Source organism: Blastomyces dermatitidis (genome assembly GCF_000003525.1).
Source record: "Blastomyces dermatitidis ER-3 genomic scaffold supercont1.1, whole genome shotgun sequence".
NCBI lineage: Eukaryota > Fungi > Ascomycota > Eurotiomycetes > Onygenales > Ajellomycetaceae > Blastomyces > Blastomyces dermatitidis.
Window position 1 is genome coordinate 1,007,611 of NW_025544774.1, and position 13,761 is coordinate 1,021,371.

At 46.3% G+C, this 13,761-nt stretch overlaps 6 protein-coding genes across 10 annotated transcripts; 3 read left to right on the top strand and 3 right to left on the bottom strand.

Moving 5' to 3' along the window:
• The first annotated feature begins 3 nt into the window (after positions 1-3).
• BDCG_00125 lies at positions 4-5,311 on the top strand. Of its 4 annotated transcripts, none has more exons than XM_045415636.1 (5): positions 4-797; positions 857-2,056; positions 2,165-3,549; positions 3,644-3,828; positions 3,946-5,311. In XM_045415636.1, the coding sequence occupies exons 2-5, from the start codon at positions 1,952-1,954 to the stop codon at positions 4,659-4,661; spliced, it is 2,391 nt and encodes a 796-aa protein (XP_045271540.1). In that variant the 5' UTR covers positions 4-797; positions 857-1,951; the 3' UTR covers positions 4,662-5,311. The 4 variants fall into 4 exon arrangements, with proteins under 4 accessions (XP_045271540.1, XP_045279033.1, XP_045279032.1 ...); XM_045415638.1 differs by having other exon boundaries at positions 6-718; positions 3,946-5,178; XM_045415637.1 differs by having other exon boundaries at positions 6-2,056; positions 3,946-5,178.
• Positions 5,312-5,569: 258 nt separating this feature from the next.
• BDCG_00126 (uncharacterized protein) lies at positions 5,570-7,430 on the top strand. Its single transcript, XM_045415640.1, has one exon. The coding sequence runs from the start codon at positions 5,663-5,665 to the stop codon at positions 7,004-7,006; it is 1,344 nt and encodes a 447-aa protein (XP_045271541.1). The 5' UTR covers positions 5,570-5,662; the 3' UTR covers positions 7,007-7,430.
• Positions 7,431-8,548: 1,118 nt separating this feature from the next.
• On the bottom strand, positions 8,549-8,977 carry BDCG_00127 (uncharacterized protein; the record flags this gene model as incomplete). The annotated part of the gene is made up of 2 exons (XM_045415641.1): positions 8,549-8,618; positions 8,697-8,977. 2 exons carry the CDS (start codon positions 8,975-8,977, stop codon positions 8,549-8,551), a joined length of 351 nt encoding a protein of 116 aa, XP_045271542.1.
• Positions 8,978-9,263: 286 nt separating this feature from the next.
• Positions 9,264-9,644, bottom strand: BDCG_16061 (uncharacterized protein; the record flags this gene model as incomplete). Its single annotated transcript, XM_045425335.1, has 1 exon — positions 9,264-9,644. One exon carries the CDS (start codon positions 9,642-9,644, stop codon positions 9,264-9,266), a length of 381 nt encoding a protein of 126 aa, XP_045279035.1.
• Positions 9,645-9,953: 309 nt separating this feature from the next.
• On the top strand, positions 9,954-10,124 carry BDCG_16062 (uncharacterized protein; the record flags this gene model as incomplete). Its single annotated transcript, XM_045425336.1, has 1 exon — positions 9,954-10,124. The coding sequence occupies one exon, from the start codon at positions 9,954-9,956 to the stop codon at positions 10,122-10,124; it is 171 nt and encodes a 56-aa protein (XP_045279036.1).
• Positions 10,125-10,842: 718 nt separating this feature from the next.
• Positions 10,843-13,712, bottom strand: BDCG_00128. 2 transcript variants are annotated; one of them, XM_045415642.1, is made up of 2 exons: positions 11,727-13,712; positions 10,843-11,628 (listed from the first exon to the last, which is right to left on the bottom strand). In XM_045415642.1, exons 1-2 carry the CDS (start codon positions 12,744-12,746, stop codon positions 11,305-11,307), a joined length of 1,344 nt encoding a protein of 447 aa, XP_045271543.1. In that variant the 5' UTR covers positions 12,747-13,712; the 3' UTR covers positions 10,843-11,304. The 2 variants fall into 2 exon arrangements, with proteins under 2 accessions (XP_045271543.1, XP_045279037.1); XM_045415643.1 differs by having other exon boundaries at positions 11,114-11,625.
• Between the last annotated feature and the right edge of the window lie 49 nt (positions 13,713-13,761).

Sequence of the window (13,761 nt, forward strand, 5' to 3'; positions counted from 1 at the left end):
TTTTTTTTTTTTTTTTTTTTTTTTTTAAAGCTTCATGTTACTTACATTTCTTTTTCATTCCCCTGTATTTTTCACCTGTCTAGTTCGGTCTGTCCGCATCTCACTTTCTCACCTTCACCTCTTATGCTTATCTTACTTACAACGAAAAAATACTCGGTTCAATGGTAGGGAATAAACAATGCAGATTGCTCCTTTTTATGTACATATTTATATGGTATTTTTTTTTTTTTTTTTCGCTCCCTCTCGCCATAAATTAACTTACCTTGTGAACTTCATTTCCAATTCATTTTCTCTTTTTATCATTTGGATGCATAGGTTGATGGATATGTCATACAGTAGAGCTAATTAGTATACAAAATACAGTGTTATATGAGTATGTGCATAAAAAGGCGCTGCAGGAGTCAAGAATGACATCATCGGTTTTTGTAGTTACGGATTTGAGTGCGGTCAATGGCTCGGGAGGGACACACCGAGCCGCCGAGGCGTGCAATGTCGTCTCATTATTTCCACCTCTTCTTCCCTCTTTTCTCCTTAACGATTTCGAGAAAACTATCCATGAAACTTCCAGCAGCCCAATACCCTCACTTTTGAAGGCAATCTTTTGTCGTCCGCCTACGCCAAGGCTTCTGTTCTGCCTTGGGCGCCTCATCGCCGTTACTCAGCGGAATATCTCATATAACTAAACTACTCTTGATTGCCCAATGACGACACGAACCAGGTACGGAGAAACATCAGCTGGAAAACTACAATTCGGGTCATCGGACACCGAACCAAGCAAGCGCGGAATGATATGGATGGTTTGCACGAGTTCAACCAAGTTGAGAGTTATCCAAGCTGATATGTGCGGTTACCGTAGTCGCGACATAGGCGCGTGTTGTCACCAGTTGGTGGCTGCGCTGCACGGCGGATCTCAATGAAAATGCCAATAGCAAGAAAAAGAAAATATATGAGAAATTCTTTTTCATCATGCTGTCAACCCCTCTCTCACCCCGACAGTTACAGACCTTGTAGGGCGGCTGAGTTACGTACGTGGGTGTACGCTGATGCGTACGATTGAGGCTTACCGAGGCCGCACTTGTAGCTTTGCCTTGTCCTTGCGGTCAAGGAAAGTAAGGGGAAATGACGAGATGGGTGGGAACAGAGATGGGAACTTTAACTGTCTCTGGGTTCTTCCGGATGGAGTTGTAACTGGCCTCCCTGTCCCGCCCCGCATTATGCTGCAGGCAAACCGCCTCATAGTTCGTTGAATATTGAGGCCACAGTTCTCCCGGCTTAAATCTGCCTGGCAATTGGCTGGGTGATCTGTTGCAAAAGCGCATGGTAGTTTTTTCAATGAGGCGGCGTCTCTATGCACTGATTGGCCTGTAGGCGAGCATTGGCAACCTGTGCGGAAGATGTTTTTGGCTCCCTGCAGCAAGTTCATACCTGCTACCCCGACATTTAGAACGCATTCTCTTCGATGTAACCCAGAATGGAAATGCGGCAGATTCTAGGAATATTAACAAGCTTGCTGATTTGATGATATATAGGGCGGCCATGAGTGTTTAGGTCGGAACTCTCTTTGCTCTAACTACACCTTTGCAGGGAGGCATCGGGTGGGGCACTCAACCCCAGAACTATCTTCATAACTACCCACGCAAAGGCCAACTATATTAGTTTCCGGTTCAAATGTCGTTGCCTTTTAGGCCAAATCCGTTGACACTTGCAGAATGCCTTGACCGTTGGCAAAAATCGTCAAGATCTCCCGCGCACCATGTGCGCCCTGGGACAAATGCTAAATTCAGTGCAAGGCGGGGGGGGGGAATGAGGTGGTATGAAAAGGGCCTGTACGGACTTCAAAATGTGTTCTGCAGCAATTTTTAAGAAGGGGCTATTGAAGCACGATTCAGACTTTCCCTAAAAATTAACCTCACAGAATATATTTTACTTGCCTAACGTAAGGATATCCAGCATGGGGTGGACTTCCTCCAGTTTTAATATCCATCGAGTGCAAACTAGCAAGCAGCCTGCACTCCTGGAAAAGACTCTTCCGAACTGGGCAAAATATGAGCTAAAGGTAGATACTGAATATCAGATGTGGATCAAGGCCGAACATCTGCAATTGAAACTCTTTATTTTATCCTCGCTGGCGATATAGTTACTGAGGCTGATCAGCGGACTTTAGCAGGGAGCAGAAGTTGCATCAGAGGCGAAAAGGTTTCGCCGCTCAAGATCTCTCTCAAAATCGTTGAAGAGATGGTGGGATCGCTGGCAACAAATGCGCGCCACTGTCGATTTTGATCCATCCGTTGATACGGACGCGAAGGGAGAAATTGAATTAGCTGGCGAATCAGGAAGAAAGCCATTTTTTGTCCGGAAGGTAACTATTCAGGGGTGGCAGGGTTACGGTCCTGTCAAAGAAATGGTGCATCTAAGGGATGAAAGCAGACTCTCGGGGCCGAGTCCTGTGGATTTTACGGGTTTCAATGAGTGGTTCCATAACGGCCAATCTTATCAGGAAGAAATTTCATTGGAAATTCTACCAACGCCAGTCCTCAAACCAGGAAGATTTTCCAGGACTAAAGAGTGGCTAACAAACCATCGAAATTCATCTCGCGTGTCGTTTTTCTCCTCGAGCTTGTCTCCGTCATCACAGCAGTCCTTCTTCCGCACACCGAATACTCCCAATTCCGCGTCGTCATCTCGTGATTCTCATTCTTCCGAGTTGCCTGTTGACATATTTTGTGCGCTTCACGAACTTGCCGACACCAGCCCCGTCAATGTAAGGCAAACACAAACGCCGTTGCAACAGACTAGGATCTCTGTGGCCTCCGTCGCTCCCCAGTACTCAGTTCCTGAAGCCACCGAATCCGATCAGAATGGCCTCCGGTGTGGGGCACAAGAAAGCTACACAAGCTCGAAGGTTGAACCACAAATATACCAATTCTCTCCTATATCATCTGTGGACGGTTGTGCATCTCCGCCCTTGAAAGGGGCTACTGATTTTGACAATGAACATTCGCTTAATGAAGGAGATCCCCAGCAGCTGACGGAGCTGTCGCCGTTGGTGGATCAGCCACCCATGTACCAGGTAACGGCGATGACTCCTAACACTGAGGTTCTAGCTTTCCATGGCTTTCAGAAGGGTGATTCCGCGGAAATTCAGCTTCCTGATCCGGGCCCAATCTTTGACTTGCCTCTTCAGGAAAACAGTATCTATCAGAGTCATCGACAGACCGCAAATTATTCGAACAATGAAAACGGAGGGTCTTATCTAGGGGACGGAACACGGGATTCCTCATTCCAGTCTTCTGCCCTTGGGAATGGAGGAGATGGGTGCGGGACTGAGGGACATGGGAATTGCGACGAGAGCGAAAATAACTCCCGAGAGGAAGACGATGACGGCAACAACCGTAAAAGGAAACGGTTCAAACGCGCGGATCCTGGACGCACTAGACGCCAATTCGCGTGTGTCTATCATAAGTACGACCCACAAACGTATCATGGAGACCATCATCGAAAGTATTTGTTATGTTCTGGGACCAGTTTCAAATTCATTTCAGAACTCACGTACGTGGAAAAATTTCTCAGAGTTAGCCTTTTAATACTTTTTGTCGTATATTTACCTCTCGTTACAATTGTTCCGTGCTAATGGGATCGGTAGTCGACACCTTTGTCGAGTTCATGGCGAGCATGTTTGCCCGCATTGTTATAGAACCTTCAGAAATAAAACACTCCGAGCCAATCATGCTCAAAATTGCACTGTCAAGCTTCGTTGTTCTCAAGAAGATAAATGGGCCGCTTTGTGGCGAGAGAGATTCAAAGGCGTCGATATGTCACAATCTCCATGTTAGTCTAATTCTCTCATGGGTTTACTATGTTTTTCCCTTATGTAACTAGTGTACAACAAAACTTCATTCGGATATTCAGAAATAAACTATTGGCAAGAGTACTAATGTAGTATAGATTGGGAACCATCGTCTGGACCCCGATTGGCCCGGTTGAATACTCGCACGGAGGGATTCCCCCAACAACAGTGGACAGATGCTTCAGGATCAGCAACCACATACAACCCTTCACCATGCAGTTCAGGGTCTTCGACTATGCACCCCCACTACGTTGGTGATTTGCGACAGAATCCCAATGAAAATGCACTCATGGCACAGCTGCAGTCGACGACTGCAATACAGAGAATTCCCATAGCGGCTCTTACAACTGAGAGAGACGCCCTTAGGAAGCAAGTCCCGTGTTTAGGACAGCAACAACTTTGGTGCTCTACTTGCAATAATATTACCACCAACTTCCCAGTTGGCTCACTGATATCACCTACCACTACCAATAATTCACAGAATGGAGCCCTCTCGAGCCAGAGTTTCACCCTGAGTAATGTCCAACACCCCGGGGGGACTACAACTTTTAATACCAACTTAGGTCAGCCTACGCCTTCTACTACTCCAATCAAAGAAAGAGCTAGAAGTTCTATATTGAAACCTCCTGCTACAATGGTCGTCGATACATATGCCCAACAAGCTGATCCGCCAGCGGGCATAGCGGTACCGCAAATATCCGAACCAGTATTTCAACAGGAAGAGCATCAATCGTTCAGTTTGCCAGAACTTGATACAAATATGAATTTCGGCTTCGATTGGGACGAAATACAATCATCTGTGGGCTATCTTTGAAATTGGAACAGGTAGTATTCTAGAGAAGTTCTTTAGTAGAATAACTTCATAGCCTTTATGTTGCCTGTGGATCACATGTTATATGTCATCCAAAGTGTGTTCTTTCTCCTTTTATTTCTTTTCTCATCATTCTCAAAGTGTTCACTTGTGTATGCAAAGAGGTGCTGTGCACCTTTAACTTTTGAAAGCTGGTACTTGATTTCCCGGTGGAAAATGTTAATGCGTTAAGGCTCAGGGAATTGATTATTCAGGCGCAGCAGTTTACAGAAATGGGTTTTTTTTTTTTTTTTTTTTTTTTTCTCCTGCATCATCTCTTTTTAATGGCATCATCATATAATGAACCTCTTCATCCGTCTTACTTCCTCCTTCCTATGTGCTCTTGCAGAGTAGGCAGGACATAAAAGCATAGCAAATAAAAGCCAGATAGCTATGCACACATGGCAAAGGAACGCAAGCAAATTCTATATAAATACATAAATCATTAAAAATCAGTTGTCAGAGCTGATATTATTTCTGCTGTACATAAATCAGAGATGTTGTCACTATCAGGTGCTAATGAGCATGATGATATACAACTTGTCAGCTTGTCCTGCTTTGATGAGAGTTCTGTTTACCTTCCCACATAGTGACAAATGTAATGCTGACCGACAACTTACAATTGGAATCTTCCACTACCAAAACAAAGCACAATGTTCCTTCTTTACTTTCTTTCATATCAGTTCTAATGATATCAGTTATCCCTCTCCTTTCTTTCCTTTCCGGTTTTGCAGGAGAGCCTTGGTACGGCTTCGCTTCCTACGCGTCCAGGAATGACCTACAGATCAAAGGTGACTTAGAGCTTCGAGCATCGATTGGGCCTTTGTGTGAGTGATCTTAGAACCTGAAGAGGAGCAAAACGCGCAGTCAATCACGCAGCTCCTAGCGCGCTTTCTGGGAAGGAGACTGACCTTAACGAGAGCCTCCGAAACGAAGAGCAGACCAAGAAAAAACCCGACGCCAAAATGCAGCTTAATCTAGCCAAGTTGACGAAGCATGCCCCGGCCCCGATATATGAGAACCAAGCCTGCGGGAATAGGGGGTTGGGACTGGTCGCGAAGAAGAGATTTGAGGAAGGGGAGTGTATCATTTGCGAGGAAGTCATAGTATCCTCCACGACACTCCAGTCTGCAGGAGGCTCCGTCCGGCTGTACAACAATCACCTTGCGCAGCAAGTAAAGTCTGCTAAAAATCCGGCATTCAGTCGCCGATTTTTCCAGCTCCCCCATCTCTCGAAAGAAGAATGGGGACCGATGGGGGCCATTTTCGAGAGAGGATCTATTCCGGTCCCGCCAAAAAGCCGTGCCCTGGGGTTGGATTCAGCATACCTCAACCATTCCTGCCTGCCTAATGCGCAGCACTCGTTGGCCGAACTAACATTCGACGGGACCGGGAACAGGAGAAACTTCTTGATTGTATATGCCTGTAGAACCATAGAGGAAGGGGAGGAGATTACTATCCCGTACGAAAGTTTATATTTGGATAGAGTGGGTCGCCAGCAGTTCCTGTTGCAGGAATATGGGTTCGAATGTGCTTGCAAACTCTGTGAAAAAGAAGACGCTGCGATTGAAGCAGGCCTGGAACTTATATTCTTAAAGCTTCCAATCATATTCCTCGAACACGCCATCGATAATGAGCCGGCTGGTATCTTGCAGGTGGCCCACACGATTCTGGACATACACCTCACAATTGGCCTGACTGATAATCGCTTCGCCCGGATTTTGGAACATTGCGCAAAAGTCTGTGTCTGGCACTCTGATGTTGGCAGAGCACTGGTGTTCCTATCAAAAGCTCGGAATTCCTTTCTCAGTATTCAGGGGGTCCAGGGCAAGGATTACTTGCGTGTTACAGAATTGCAGAGAGACCCAATGAAGATTGCGGGTGCAGGACGTACGAAGAGAGGATTGTCCTCGAAAGCGGATACAGAAGTCATCCGGAAAAATAAAGAGCGGGATACAGAGATCATGTTCATGCTCAATGCAAAGGACCTTGGGGATTATATTAAACTTTCCGAATATGATGATGCGGCTAAGGGCACAACCATAGGGGTTGAGGACGGAAATGATCGCCAATTAGACCCCAAAATAGACATCGACCAGCTGGTGAAAGAACTGGAGCTGGAAAAGAAACAGCATGATAAATCTCGCCACCGGCGTGGAAGTAGCTCCGACGAGAAGCCCAAGAAGGGGAGAAATAAACGCGGCCACAAGTATAAGAAGAAGGGCAAAGGCAAGGCAGTTGCAGACGGAGTTAACACTGCGGATGGAAAAGTGGGAGAGAACAGAAAGCAGAAAAAGGCTCAAGGTTGAATCAACAACTTGATTGAACTTGATCGATTGTTCCTCGATGGGGTTTGAAAGAACGTTAAGGGCGCGGAATGAAAAAAATCTGGGGCAAGAGAAGAATAGCAATAGCAGTAGTGTAACGGATGAACCGCCTAATTCGAGATTGCTTTATCACCACTAGTTAGCGGGCTGGGCAGTTAGCTTAATTAAGATGTGATAGATTTGAAAATAACAACCCCACACGCTGAGACACACTAGGAAAGTTGATATGGAGAAGGCAACTTTGCTCTCGAAGTCTTTTTCTTATTTTTGATAACACAATTTGATGAAGAGACAGACTGTTGAAAACACTTGGCAGAAACGCTCTTCAATCCAATTGAAACCTCTTGATTCGAGCGAACAATGTAAAAAAAATCTTTCGAAAGGGCAAAGGAAATCAGGAAGAAACTAAAATAATTGAAGGGAGCTTCTAAAAATGTCATTTCCTTGTCCTCTGTAACCCATGTAGGATTACCTCCTAGATGCACCCTCCTCCATTGCCCATATCAGAATTGATTTCCGGGGCGCTGATGAGTTTGACATACATAATGATAATATGATTTGTTCAAAGTGTTCTGTAACCTCGGGCCGGCGTTAGCTACATCGACAAGCGGAGGTCGGCTTGAAGTTCTGCCGAAAATCGGCATGCCGACTCGCAAAGCACAGACCCACTTGGGCCCCGCTAGCTAGTAGATCTCTTGGCGAGTGTCAGCTCAGCGTTATTGTTAGCAACTCAGGATCGAATTCGGTGACGAGCCGTATTATTTTAGATTTATGTTGGTCCTACCTAGGCGTTAGTTATTTCCCTGCAAAAACGGTCTCGCTACTTGTCCTCGCCCACGGTGTTTTCCGTGCCACTCACTCCTTCTGTGACTGTGTTGTCCTACAAGTTTTACCAATTTAATTTGATTTTTGATTTATTTATTTATTTTTTTGAGAAACGAATGCAAAGATCTGGTAAGAGTGAAGGAATTTCATTGTAAAAGAAATATGTCCGTCCAGTTATGGACGAGTTGGGTTTGCCATACAAAACTTGATCGGGAAAGCTTTCGAGCCCAGGCCATCCCAACCAGCCCCCTCCTCCGGCACTAGCTGAACAGAATGCCATATGAAATACTTAACGAGTGCAGTACAAACCAAAATATGAGTGAAAATTTCGAGTGTGAGATCGCATAAAAAAGCAAACAAGACGGAGAAGACGAGTGTATATGGATGACAAAAAGACCCGGAAATCAAGAAAAGGAAAAAAGGAAATCGTTGCCCTGCCAAATTATGCAGAACATGATGAAATGTTAGGAAAGCAGATACTTGTTATGAGAGACAAGAGAGGGAAAAGGAGAAAAATCTATCCGATGTAGTAGTTCTTATCCATTATTCTTTATTTTCTTTTGGAAGCCGGTCATGTTTTCTCTCAGCGTGGTTCATCATGAGCGCGGGCTGGTGGTATCGAAACCAGCTACAATCACATTAGAATTATTGCTTTTGCTTTCATTGCGAGTGTAAAGGGGGGGATGTACTGGGCACACCTTAGTAGCACTTGCAGATGCCGCCAAGCTTGCAATAACCGCCCTTGTAGCCGCTGATGCTCTTGCAGTGTCTGATAAACCAAGAAATTAGCCCTGCTATTGCCATCTTTCCCTAGGGGAGCACAGGAGAAAAGGAAGGGTGAACTCACCTGTGGCATCGGTAGTCATTTCCACCAAAGATGTTGCAGCCCCAGCCTCTCTTTTGAAGCGCACCAGCGGAGTTCTCATCCTCATCATCATCATCGTCGTCGTCGTCCAGACCAGAAACGTCACCGGCGAAGTCGTCGGGGATAGCTTCCACTGGAGCATCACGCGCAGCGAGGTCGGCAGTTGCCTCAGCAATGTCCAGGTCCTCAGGGGCGGGAGCGGGAATAGCAAGAGCAGTCATGCTCAAGGCAGAGATGATGGCGAAGACGGCGGAGAAGCGCATTTTGGTTGGGGGTTTTTGGATTTGGGGTTGGAAAAATTGGAAAAGTGTAAAGAGGGGGGTTTTTGTGGAAGATTTATAGAGTTTGTTCGTTTGAATGCTCTTGGTTTTTGGTTTTTGGCTTTGTTGATGTTGCTGTTGATGATGGAGAAAAGAAAACTGATCGAAAGGGGGGATTTCAGCGGGTATTTATGATCTTTTCGAGCCTTAAGTTTTCCGTCTTCCTTCCAAAAATATCACAGAAGCCGTCGAGAGAGTGCACCATACGAGCTGCAGTGCCATCTTGATGCTATCTCCAGCATCTGAAATACGAACCTCCTCTATATCCGCAGTGCGAAGCCGTCGGATACCTAGCAAACTGCGTCGGAGATTCCCCTGAACCAGACACGATCTCATCGACCTCTGCCGCCGGCAGGGAACATACGAGAGCAAGACAGCTGAGCTTCAGGATGAGGGTCTGCTGTCGAGAATCTAAATCTCTCTCGAATAGGACATAAGGATGTTTTGCCATAGCCACCAACCCATATACGATGATGCTGAGCAGCCATGGTACAATGGAATTGCGTCTCGATTTGCTGGCCGATATCATAGTATCGTATCCTGAGCTGCAAATAATCACCAGTGGGTTTGATGGCATGATGACAGTTGCAGTGCTGGGCAGAAATGACATACACCAAGGGACAGAGAGAGGCGAGAACAACGCTCTGTTCGTAGAATGTAACGTTTCTCTCACTTCTTTGGACAGAACGGGCCAAGGTCTCGTATAACACTATGCCTTGAAGTGATCTTCATTGCATGAATCGAAAGCGCCTTCTTCAGGTTATCCTCTACCTGAGGCTCCCTCCATGAATCGCACTAATCCCATGGAAGATTATCCTCGTTGCGGTATCTCCTGGCTTGGGCTGCTCCATAGACTCGTGGCATTGCATGATGGATTTTAGTCAACGCTTAGCATGCAGCGAACCCTAGCCAGGAAGAGATGGCTGCTATAAACAGAAAGGGCCATATCTACCACCTACAACACTCAGAGCTCATCACCTTCGTGTTCCGAAACAGGCTGCTAAGCTCTCACGCTCGCAAAGCCAACATGGGGTATGACAAGGAGAAACAAGCACTTCGGACAAAGCTTAACCCTCAGGTGGCTGGGTGAAGTATTTTTGGCCGGGGCTCAGCAGCGTGCCTGAAGAAACAGTGCGATGTTCTTTGCTGGTTTGTTGCACCGTTGTCAGAGAGGTGTAGTAAGTTACATATGCTGAAGCCCGTATCTGGAGAAATAAAAGTCCCGCCAGATTCTAAGCCTCATCTCACTTGACAGTCTTGGCTTTTGTCAACGCCAGCTGAAAATGACGACAACTCAGCTTTGAGACCAGACTGGTTGGACACGCTATACGGGGAGGACACATTTCCCTCTCTCTCCTCTGAGCTGGCTGCTTGCTGGAGGGGACGACGTCCTGCACAAGCACTTCGCCTTGGGGTACATACAAGATAGAAACGGGTGAAAGATCTGCACACACATATGGAGTAATGTTTAGTCCGGATGGCTTTGCAAACTACTTGTAGTGTCCCCAAGTTTTTGATCTTGAATGCCCCGTTTTGGTTGAAACAAGAACAGCGGGGAGATGCAAGGAGCAATTCGCGATTCGGATGATTTTAAAAAAAGACACGAGCTCGTTAGTTGGCTGTCCGGGGCACACGAGTGATCTGCAAAGGTATCATATTATCACCGAGTTGAATGGTCTGAAAAAACAACCAACAGTGGGCGAGAGAGATTCTTCAAGGTTCCTGTGGCTGCGAGGTGACCTAAAAAGGAGATATTTAAGCATGGCCAAAGGGCTGAAGCGGACGCTTGATTCGGCCTGGCTTGAGCCTTTAAGTCAGTCCAGCTTTCGGAGCATCTCTACTTTCTCTCACTGCTTGCGTTTCTCTTGCTTCTCCCCGAATTCTTAAAAGTCTCATTATTTACATTCATCCTTCCATTTACTCCGCTGCGTCGCTTATCCCCCCTCATGCTGGTTGGATGTGCTGTCACGGATATCCATAGGTGATTCCTTTACCTATCTGACTTCTTCCGCTCCTCACTCTGCAATGTTGAAAGCTAGTAGTTATAGCACTTCTAAAATTACGGAGAACCTCGGTGCTGGGACGACCTGGTCTGCAAGATATGATGACTGACTGGCATTTCTCAGCCATTTCGTTAAATTTTTTATCATTATATTATATTTATTATACAGGTCCTTTGTTTTTTATGTCGGCCTAATTTTTAAGTATGCTGCGCTTCCCGACGATCGCTCGATAGGAAAATATACCGGCACATGATTTTATATAATCTCTCATGGGCGAATCCATTTTATCTCTTCACATGAACCCAGGCTCTTCGTCGCCTGATTGATCCTTTCGACCATCCAGCCTGAAACAACCCCAGGTTTCCTGACACCAACCTTCGCCAACTTCGACGTCCGGCAATTTCCCGGCTCGTAGGAGTATTGGAAGCATTTAACATCGTCGACGCAGCGTTGAGCACAATCCTTTTCGTTCCCCACGTTTTCGACAATATCAGGCGACTCATTATCCAAATCTTGCTCGCGTTTGCGGAACCCCGGCTGGACGAGTTGTTGAAAAACATCGCGATGCAGGACGAGCGTATTTCCATTCTTCTTAATAACCACCAATCAGAGTCCAAGTTATTTATATACGTACAGACATATTCATTGATCTTGCTATCAAAAGAAAAAGAAAAAGAAAGAAAACTTACCCCCCTGCGCCAATTCCTCTCAAAGTCCCAAATCGCCCGAATATCATCTGGAGTCATATGGTGGTAGGTTACCGGAGGGTAGCACCAGGGGAAATTGTCATATCTTTTTGACATATAGTCCAAGCTCCATGGCGTCGAGCCCTGCAACATGGGCCACGACCAGTGCAAGCCAATACCTCCGTCCATTAATGCCTTGCCCAGCACGTAGTCACCCGCCCATTCCCGAGCGGTAAATTCATCCCACTCCTCCACGCGGGTGGAGTGGAATTCCGTAACGCGTTTCAGCGCCGCGCGGGAGAGAACGAATCCCGATCCTCCGTGAGCGAAAACGTTGTTGTAAAGCTGCACCGGACAGCCTAGGTAATACGGTTTATCCGCGTCGAATTGGCGCAGCCACGCGAGTAAGTTCGGCCAGATGATGTACGTGTCAGCCTCCATGAAGACATACCAATTGGCGTCTGCGCGGACTTGGAGTGTCTCGTGCATCATGGGGAGGAACTTCCATTTGTCCAAGACCCAGCCTGGATTGTTCGGCTTTCCGCGAGGGGTGCTCTCATCGTCTGTCACATTCCACGTCGATAGGACCTCCCTCCCTGACTCTTGTAGGCTAGTATATAGTTTGAATTCGGGACGCGTGTTTTTCATCGTGTCATTAACCCCACGGAGCACATCATAGATATGGAGCCCGGAGATCTCCTCTTCGTAGTCGGAAAATATAGTAAAGTGAGGGATACACCGTAAGGTGGTGTTGGGGTGGACCGGAAGTTTCGCCAGGGCCTCAGTCGCGCCGGTCTTCAGGATGACGTGGATGTCATCTAGACCCCGAATCGAGGGGCATTCGGCGTGTTCCGGAGGGGAAGGGAAAAGAAAATTAAACGGCGCGATGAGTTTCAGTTCTTGATAATGTGTAGCGCCATGCGTCCGCAAGAACAGATAGCCGCCTCCTAGGACGCTAAAAACGAGGGTAGCCAGGTAGATCCATCGTCGTGAAGGCCTGTATCCGTAGCGGCGGCATTCCATGATTCCATGAAATGGGGGCTAACTAATTCCGATGTGAGTCCACCAGTGCACATTGTTTGCTGAAGAGATAGAGACAATGTAGTGAGTAATACCGTGCGGGACAATGGCGAAGTCGAGGTTCACACGTCTCCCGCTCCCCAGCGACGTCAGCACTACTACTATATATGGATGGATGGATGTAGATTCCATACTCCTATCCCGTCCTTCCGCCGGTCCACGTCTTGGCGTGTCCGACTCAGCCGTCGGGATGCCAACCAAAAGGACTGACTTTCACGGCGAACAGAACCCTTCAATCTGCAATGAAAGTAAAATCCCTACAGCTGAGTATGTTGATGGATGGAAATCCCTCGTGGGGTTAAAAAATACCCCGGGTAGTTTGTCCAGTGACATAGCTGGTCTTTGGAGGGCAAATCCGATGCCAACATCCCAGTGCCCTGTGGCGCTGTGTGATATACATGCTATGGCTCTATCCACAAGTAAATCTATGAAACGACAGTTTGTCCAAATATAGCTGCCTGCTATATAACTAGTAGTGGTAGTAGCTAGTAGTGTCGCCTGTTTGTGACATCCTGGAAGATGCGAACTATCTAGTAGATCAACAATAGGTTTTCAACCATAGAATATTATGAAAATCCGTTCCTATATCGCAATATAGTAAAGACAACTTCGAGCAAAAAAAGAATTAAATTTTAGGGAATCAAGAGCAATCAAAATATATGTACTGTACATATTTCAAGAACCTCTTCGTGTCCAAGCAATAGTGAAGTAAAAGTGGCGAAGATTATTCAAACTACCCTAGAATTCTTACACGAGAGCGCTCTTGGGTGGCGGGACAGTATAGACGAAGCTGACAAGAACATCTAAAGAAACGGGATCTTTCTGTAGTAGAGAAGACAAACATTTTTCACAAGGAGCTTTTTGTAATCAGTTCTTTGCAAAGTTGCAATTAATTATTCTCAACATCGGGGGTCAACGTGTTATGGAGCTAAAACTAATCCAAGAAAACTTAACTAAA

What these genes read in the sequence shown, in the direction of transcription:
- BDCG_00125 (XM_045415636.1), top strand. Translation starts at nt 1,952, where the DNA reads ATGGGGTGGACTTCCTCCAGTTTTAATATCCATCGAGTGCAAACTAGC. An exon ending in AAATTCATTTCAGAACTCAC is followed by an intron (nt 3,550 to 3,643) that starts GTACGTGGAAAA and finishes TGGGATCGGTAG; the next exon opens with TCGACACCTTTGTCGAGTTC. An exon ending in CGATATGTCACAATCTCCAT is followed by an intron (nt 3,829 to 3,945) that starts GTTAGTCTAATT and finishes AATGTAGTATAG; the next exon opens with ATTGGGAACCATCGTCTGGA.
- BDCG_00126 (XM_045415640.1), top strand. Translation starts at nt 5,663, where the DNA reads ATGCAGCTTAATCTAGCCAAGTTGACGAAGCATGCCCCGGCCCCGATA.
- BDCG_00128 (XM_045415642.1), bottom strand. Translation starts at nt 12,746, where the DNA reads ATGGAATGCCGCCGCTACGGATACAGGCCTTCACGACGATGGATCTAC. An exon ending in AGAGGAATTGGCGCAGGGGG is followed by an intron (nt 11,629 to 11,726) that starts GTAAGTTTTCTT and finishes GTGGTTATTAAG; the next exon opens with AAGAATGGAAATACGCTCGT.